Source organism: Achroia grisella, unplaced genomic scaffold (assembly GCF_030625045.1).
Source record: "Achroia grisella isolate CSIRO2021 unplaced genomic scaffold, CSIRO_AGI_Agris_v1 utg669, whole genome shotgun sequence".
NCBI classification, from domain to species: Eukaryota; Metazoa; Arthropoda; class Insecta; order Lepidoptera; family Pyralidae; genus Achroia; species Achroia grisella.
In genome coordinates, this window is record NW_026712988.1 from 143,232 (window position 1) to 151,828 (window position 8,597).

General features: G+C 38.7%; 1 protein-coding gene across 1 annotated transcript; it reads right to left on the minus strand.

Moving 5' to 3' along the window:
• Positions 1-439: 439 nt before the first annotated feature.
• On the minus strand, positions 440-8,180 carry LOC131849961 (hydroxylysine kinase). The gene is made up of 7 exons (XM_059200099.1): positions 8,034-8,180; positions 6,488-6,809; positions 5,725-5,924; positions 3,926-4,045; positions 3,524-3,639; positions 1,931-2,120; positions 440-838 (listed from the first exon to the last, which is right to left on the minus strand). Exons 2-7 carry the CDS (start codon positions 6,777-6,779, stop codon positions 638-640), a joined length of 1,119 nt encoding a protein of 372 aa, XP_059056082.1. The 5' UTR covers positions 6,780-6,809; positions 8,034-8,180; the 3' UTR covers positions 440-637.
• Between the last annotated feature and the right edge of the window lie 417 nt (positions 8,181-8,597).

The following is an 8,597-nucleotide window of genomic DNA, read 5'->3' on the forward strand; positions in this document are numbered from 1 at the left end:
TTTTCCGACTACTCTAATGCTGTTGGCCACAGCTGGCCTTTACAGCTTCACCGGACGATACGAGAGTGCAGATGGCACTCCAAACCAAAGGAAGGTCTTATGGAGCGGCTGAAGGCCAACTCCCGCCTGAGGGATACGACTTTAGTCTGAGGGCACCGCTAGGGGTTATATTACATGCATATAACTCATAGCTGTATGGCTATGTTACTACTGGTATGAGTAATGCAATATTGTGCGTCTGTGGCGCGTTACGTTTGCGCGGGAAAATAAGACGACAAAATGGCGTCTTCAGCAGACATACTAATTTCTTGCGCACCTAATTCTTGATTGTTTTATACTATTGTTTATACATTTATATGAAATTTACATTTATAATAATATACTTTATATATATACAACAAATCGTGTATAAATACTGCCCCTACTAACGTAGGTACCTAACACTAATTATTTTGATATTTTTATTTATTGACAAATAAGGCTATATACTGTAACGAGAAATATTAATTGACTAAAATAATGGGACACAATCCCGAATATTGCACAGAATCTTCTAGAAGATCCTGTTGAAGAATCTAGAATTTATGATCTTGAGCATTACATGTCTATGAGTACTGGTATATATGTTTGTATGCAATTAACTCCTGGTGAGATAATCGTTGGCGATGGTCTTCCAGTCGGTGGGGTCCTGGTCAGTTGGTATGGTCTTCCTGATCTTCCGCAGGACCTCCCATCCGTTGGCCTTCTCCGTGGACGTGACGTACGCGTTGTTTGGATCCTGGGCGCTGGTGTACGCACCCAGGACCAGACTTTGGACTAGTCGTGAAGAGATGAGGGTCTGGAAAATGTTTATGATAATAATAACTCGAGAATAATAATTACAAAATGTATTTTGATAGAGCGATATAGACAGACAGATTAATACATCACAACAGACCGGACATCGCTGTACCCAATTGTCTTAACTTACGTAAAACCTTTACAAAAAAAAAAATACACAGAGCTGAAGGGAGAAGTGATCAGAATTTGGAATTTGCACAGTGCATGCATAGTCCCTCTGGTGATCTCCAGTGTAGGCGTAATACCAACGACCCTAAGACACAGCCTGCGTGTTTTGAATCTATATCACAATGCAGAAAGAAGCAATATTAAACACCTGTCGTATCACACGTAAATGTATGCAGGAAGACGAAACAACTATAAATTAAATATACTAGAATGACTTGGTCAGTATGACCCGTAACTCTAAACTATAACACCAAAAAAATTGGAGAATACAAAGAGTATGAATAAAAAAAAATTGGTATATGCTGCACAGCGTAAAAACCCAGCAAAAGCTGTGAAAATAAAACATAACGATAATAATAATAATCTCAGGACAAATCACACAGCGCCATCTAGACATAAGTTAAGCTAGCTAAAGCTTGTATTATGGGTATGATATTACTGTTAATAGAGCATTTAGAGATTTTACTTTCAATTTTAATATGTAATTTAAATGGCTAACGAGCTGTTCCCATTACAACCATCCCCTCACCCCGTGGGAGGGGATTGTTAGTAATGGGGTCCAATAACCCCAATTTCTCAGTTTGTTCCATATACCATAACAAGAATGTGCTACATTATTACTTACTACACCTTCCTGTTGAATAATTCCATCTATTGCTGAAAACTACATTCAAATCTGTTGCGTAATTTAAAAGATATAAGCAAACAAACAGTGGCGACTTATTTTATACTATGTAAATATAAAATGAACATTTAAAGAGCATGATGGAAGACCTTGGAAAGTGTCAAGAGCTCCACCGACAAGAGCGTGGCGTCTAAATTATGAATGAAAGAAAAATTGATCATGGAAAGCGACAAGGATTCCACCGACATGAGCGTGGCTCTTAAATTATAAATGAATGAAAGATAAAATTCCACTGACCTTGAGTAGTCTGTACTCGTCGTCAGGCAGGCGCCTGTTGACGGTGTACCCAGCGAGCACCAGGCCACCAGACGCGGGGTTGCCCGTCAGCAGTATCACATACGTCATCGCGATGGCCAGCTCGAACACGTAGTACGAGTACTGGATGTCTCCGAAGTCAATGATGCCGGAGATGCGGTAGTCTGATTGACTGAAAAGTATAAAACTTTTATAATAACTTGGAATAAGAAGTGGCAAAAGACATTTCTGAATTTACACGACACGTTCATTCACGTGCGATTTAGCGCAGGAAAGTGAGCGATTGCATTTTCAGGGGCAGATCTACCTAAGGGTTTTTGCCATTAGGTAGTAGGTTAGGCAAAGTATTGCCATTTTTAATGCTAGAAGCTTGAACATTATTTTTTAAGCTATAGAATGAATAGAACTTAATAAAGAAACCGTGTTGTAAGGGGTTGAAAGGGAAAAATTGATATGGAAAAAAAAACATCTTATATCTAAACTTTAAACAAAACTTATTCGAGTTCCATTTTCTATTTAATCTATGGAAAATTAACATCCCACATGATTGCGAGCGCTGGCTTCCCCCTGCTAAATCGCGCGCGATACTGACCGTGCGTAAAAAGGCGTAATGTCAGAATGTATGACACATTAAAGTAAAGTAATTAACAAGTAATTATGTTAACACAATAAACTCAGACGGTCGCCAAGTCTGAGTGTGAGGCATGCGAGGTGAGCCAAGGTACAAGCTACCAACATTATCTTGGCTTACCTCATCAGAATCCCACTCAGAATATCCGCGCAAACTCTCGACACACACGTACTCAGTTGCCTAATTTACTGATAAATTATCTTTAGTATAATCTAGGTCTAAAAGGCTAAATTAGCCTCCAAAAATTTAGGTGTGCTCATTAGAGTGAGACGGTATTTCACGACTGCAAACGCTTGCAATACAAAGCACAGATCCGGCGGCATATGGAATACTGTTCTCATCTCTCTGTTCTCATCTCATCTCATCTTTGGGCGGGAGCACCACAATACCAGTTACTTCCATTTGACCGCATTGAGAACCGAGCAGCCAGAATCATTGGTAATCAACGTCTTTGTGACAGATTCGACCTATTAACGTTGCATCTCTGTGCATTTTCTCAAGTGACTGTTCTAAGGAACTATTCGGATTAATACCAGCTGCAATTTCACCATTGCACTACCTGCAAGAAACTAAAATACTATTCTGATCATCTGGATGAATGGCAATTCTCCACCGTGCGTTTATCCATTGTAGAATCATCTTCCCGCAATGGTATTTCCGAACTGATACTTCCTTTCTTCGAGAAATACGTTTATTCCTTCTTAAAAGGTCGGCAATGTATTTGCAATTCTCCTGGTGTTGCGGGTGCTCATGGGCGGCGGTAATCACTTACCATCATGTGAGCCGCTAGTTCGTTTATCTCCTATGCTATAATATATATATACGAATCACGGTACAACTAAAAAGAGCAGAGCTGCCGGGAAAAATGCAAAAAGCAAGGAAAATATGACGCTTTCAGTTGCGCAGATCAGGTAATCTATAAAATTATATAAAACATGAAATACCTTCCACCAGGTTTGGTCGCGACGAGGATGTTCATCTCATTAACGTCTCCGTGTATGACACCACGCTCCAGCTCCTCCAAACGAGGCACCACAGCGTACTTGAACTCCTCAATTACCTGCACAGAATAACAATACTAAATGGACAATCCATACAGCGCCATCTAGATCCAAGATAAGCAGAACTTGTGATTTGGAAACTAGATAACTGATATAGATACCTAGATATATTTTATTCGTAACTACGTACATACGATAAACTAAAAGCATTGCAAACAATCATACTCATGAATACAAATGTATGTACCGTGCGAGGAATCGAACCGCGACCATTGGAAGTAAAGCGGTGTGCTAAACCCTTTGACTTATCGTTAACTGTACCATTCTGTCTCCTATAACAAGTACCTCCTCGGCTAGGTCCAGTTTATCGGAATCCTTGATGACAAATTTGAACTTCTCCAGTTCCGGCACCTTGGTCAGCATCCAGATGTGTTCCCGGGACACCAGACCCGAGTGATTGAAGTTCTGGAAGCAAAATAACACTTATTAGAGTACAGAGCATGGGTATGACGTGAATAGAATAGAATAGAAAATTCTTTATTAAATATACTTAAATTTAAACAAAACATTTATTTTTAAACAGCCATCTTTTTTATCTGCCGATCATTCGGAAAATTGTGTCACGAAGAACGAGCAAGAAACTTGAGAACAGATCCACTATTATATTTGTCATGACTTCACATTTTTAAGTTAAAATAAGTTATTACGATCCTCCAACTAGCAATATTTTTTTAACTTATTGAGTAATTAAGTTAGTGTGATTAAAGCAGACCAGTCCCTACAAGCAGCACTCGTTCACGAGTATGACAGATAAGTTAGCTACCATCATGATAAATTCTTGGTCAATTTGCCACGATGGGCTAACTGACCTGACCTCATTTTCATACTATTTTCCTCCACCGGTGCCCCGCCAGCGTATACCGTTAGCGCAGGCGGGTGCATCATTCCATCGCCACCCATCAAAAAAACTGTTTTTTATTCAGTCTTTAATAAAATTCATCCAGTCATCCATAAAAATGAAAATACTGTTTGTCATGTGGATAAAAATTCTGGAAAAATGACTAAAACGGTCACCACAGATACACTCGTACATAACAATGTCAGTCACCTTGAACGTCACACACGTTATGCGCCGGCGCATGCCACCATACTATAATCTTGTACAATATTTCATGTCCACTGTCACTCCACTCAAGGTTGAAAATCATAGCATTAGTAGAGCTCAGAAGTAAAAACGTTAGGAAAATAAAGAATTTCTATAATAGCTGAACCCGCGAACTTCATTCCGCCTTACACTTAAATAATATTTGACATATTATTTAATACTAGCTTTTGCCCGCGGCTTCGCTCGCGTTAATTTATCCCCTTAGGGGTGCAATTTATAAAAATACTTTCTTAAGAAAGAATGCCTACGTCGTAGTAGATTTATGCATGCAAAGTCTCAGCCCGATCGGATTAAAATTGACAAAGTTTTATTTTATCCCTATTTTATCCCCTTGGGGGTAGAATTAATCAAAATCAAAGCCCAAATCGGTACAGCTGTTCTTGAGTTTTAGCGAGACTAGCAAACGTCATTTCGATTTTATATATAAGAAGAATAGATTTATAGCGATGTGGATTGTCTGACATAGTGATCGCACAGCCCAAACCACTGGATGGATCGGGCTGAAATTTGGCATGCAGGTAGATGTTATGACGTAGGCATCCGCTAAGAAAGGATTTTGATTAATTCTACTCCCAAGGGGATGAAAGTTTCTATGAAACTTTGTCAATTTTAAACCGATCGGGCTGAGACTTTGCATGCATAAATTTACTATGAACTAGCGACCATCGGAAGTAAAGTGGTGTGCTAAACCCAGACAGTCATGAATTTTATATTTATGGTAGTGTTTTGTTTAATTGTTATTGCAGCTTCTAAGATAATTTTGTATTATGGGTGAATTTTGATCACTGGTTGACCGTTAGTATATTTAATATCAATAAACAGACGCATTACTTATCTTAGTATTAATTACTATTGCTTACGACTTTTCAATTACGAGTACTGGTGTTGCTTGTGACAAGTTTTCAAGTGATTTGAAAGTATCACAAATAAAATCATGAAACACGCTCAACTCCTGGCAATAGTTTAAAAAGACATATACCTGCAGTTTATTGTCCAGGTTGGCGACGAACTCCCCCAGCTGGTACAGCAGCGGCTCCGTGAGCGGCACGTTCTTCAGGATCTCTCCGGGGATGTACTCCAGCAGTCGCACAGCGTGCTTCTTGCCTCCGAGCGTCTCTACTGAGTGCAGGTGGCCGTACACGTTGCGAACTGGTCTTGGACATGTCACTGAACGGGCATCTGTAAGAGGCAAACGAAGAATAAGAGACTATACTTACTGATGTTATCTTGCAAGACGCACGATTATTGTTCATTCTTTGTCCATTCTATTATCATCCATTAAAAAATATATAATGCTGCTTGTAGGTATTGGTCTGTTCTGATAACTATGATTGATTTATTTTATTACTTAAGTAATTATTAATTTATGTCAACTTTGCTATTTGGCTGTATAATTTTGTATTCACGCAAAATTAGCAGGTAGGCAACTGATGTAATAAGGAGTAACTTGGCTACTTTTATTTTAGAAAAATAATATAATAATTTAACGACATTTACATTTGTAATTTGTTTCCATTATTTTTATTATACTGTAATAATAATATATATATATTTACATGCTCATATTTTTGCAAATAAAGTTTTGAATAGAAAACACCCAGACCGATACAAACAATCATACTCATGAATGCAAATATTCGCATTGTGCGAGGAATTGAGCCTGCGACCAACGGAAGTAAAGCTACTTGCTAAACCGATAGACCACCGAGGTTGTGAACGCTGTAAGTGTTTAAAGCTCTTACTCAAGAAGTTCATGATCTCATTCTGTGCCTCCACTATGCTGACATCCTGTGAGTCCATCGAGTTGAGGATCTTCAGCACATAACCGTCCGGATTGTGCGTGGTGATTAAAGGGTTCTTCACATTGGGATCTTCGGTGATTTTGTAGTTTTTGTCATCGTAGCCATTCAGCTCGACCAGCTCCAGCACGGAGATGCCATACAGCCTCTCTGCGAGGAGTTTGACGCCCTCGTGGTCGATGACCGGCCGGATGTCGGCGCCCGGCTGCAGACTCGAGGGAACCGTGTCCGTCATATTGGTTCAACTCTTAAAGTTTTTTGATATCTGCAAAATTTAAATAATAAATGTTAAGTTTCATTATTTCATATTGATGATTTCTGGTGTCTCGGATTTTTTTATTACTAGTTTTTGCCCACGGCTTCGCTCGTGTTAATTTATCCCCATAGGGGTGGAATTGATTAAAATTCTTTCTTAGGGGATGCCTACGATCGGCTTTTTAAAGTCTCACGAACGGTTTAAAATTTATCATACAAACTTTCATCCCCTGTTTTATCAAAATCCTTTCTTAGCGGATGCCTACGTCATAACTCATAACATTTACCTGCATGCCAAATTTCAGCCCGATCCGTCCAGTGGTTTGGGCTATGCGTTGATAGATCACTATGTCAGTCAGTCACCTTTGAGTTATATATATTTAGATTAAATTCAAATTTTATAGATACAAGGAAACTGTTATACATTTGAATTATATTATTGAGATACTGGCCTAATATTCTATCATATCTTTATACCGTATGATTTTTTCGTTGGCCAAATAAATTACAAGTACTATATAACATTATACTTCACTGTTATACTTAATTGACAGCCTCGGTGGTCTAGTGGTAAACTATGCTATGCTAAAGCATACCGCTTTACTATCCGATGGTCGTGGGTTCGATTCCTCGCACGGTACAAACATTTGTATTCATGAGTATATATGTTGGTATCGGTCTGGGTGTTTTCTATGTATAATATGTATTTATATAAAAAAAAAAGTATCCATGTATTTATATCAGTTGTCTAGTACCCATAACACAAGCTCTGCTTAGCTTGGGACTAGATGGCGCTGTGTGAATCGTCCTGAGATATTATTATTATTATTACTTCAAAACGTCTATTAAACCTAAATAGGCATAACCTTAAAATATAGGGACAATAACAGGCCACTGTCCCTTAAACAAACACCTGTACACAATATATGCTACAGACAGTCCTCTTTGTCGGGGCTGCTTTGAAGCCGAAGAAACGGCCGTTCACGTAATCCTGGAGTGCTTGCAGTGGCCACACAACGAACACAAATCCTCGGAACGGTGAGGTCGCTCCGTGAACCCTGTGAACACACGAGGAGTCTTCTGCGCTTCTGGGAGCAGCTTGGCTGGCTACGTTAGTAGTCTCGGCTCTACACGCACAATCGCCCAAATGAGACGCTAATTGCGGAAATTATATTTATGACTTTTCTATTCTATTTCTATAATATGATAATTGTATTTATAATTTTCCACGTACTGTTGTTTTCTTTAACTTATTTAACACCAGCAAATTGCATTATCGTGTTTGGTAGCGTCGCGTCGCGTCACACACTAACTGAGGAGGCGTGTATGATCGATTTGTATTAATTTGTATGGTCTACCACACGTCGGCAAACACAATTGACCGCTCATGTTATTGACCGGCACAATAGACTCCCGTGAGATAACTGTCCGCTGCCCTCCAACCTTGTAGTGTGCGCAAACTATATATAAATCAAATCATATCAAATCAGATTAATTTGCCATTAACATAGGTTTACATTGGTTGTTATTGTAATATAATGTCCCATTATTTTTAAACTGAAACTATAAAAAGATGTTTAAAGTGAAATTTCTGTACTCTGAGACTTCTATCTTCTTTTGCCTATTCACCTTTGCGGCACATATAGTCACCATTTCTTTTATTTGTTAATGTATATTTCTGTATGTATATAATTGGTGGATTTAAGACAATTTTCCAAATCTCTGAAATGTTACATACATTTCATAGATTTGGGAAATCCTTTGTCATAAAAGAAACTGGGGTTATATTAAAAACATC

Bases quoted from the DNA above. Each gene is read 5' to 3' on its own strand.
- LOC131849961 (XM_059200099.1), bottom strand. From the start codon at position 6,779: ATGACGGACACGGTTCCCTCGAGTCTGCAGCCGGGCGCCGACATCCGG. The intron at 5,925-6,487 runs GTAAGAGCTTTA...TGCCTCTTACAG, and splicing joins TGAGATCATGAACTTCTTGA to ATGCCCGTTCAGTGACATGT. The intron at 2,121-3,523 runs GTATTTCATGTT...TATACTTTTCAG, and splicing joins GCGACCAAACCTGGTGGAAG to TCAATCAGACTACCGCATCT.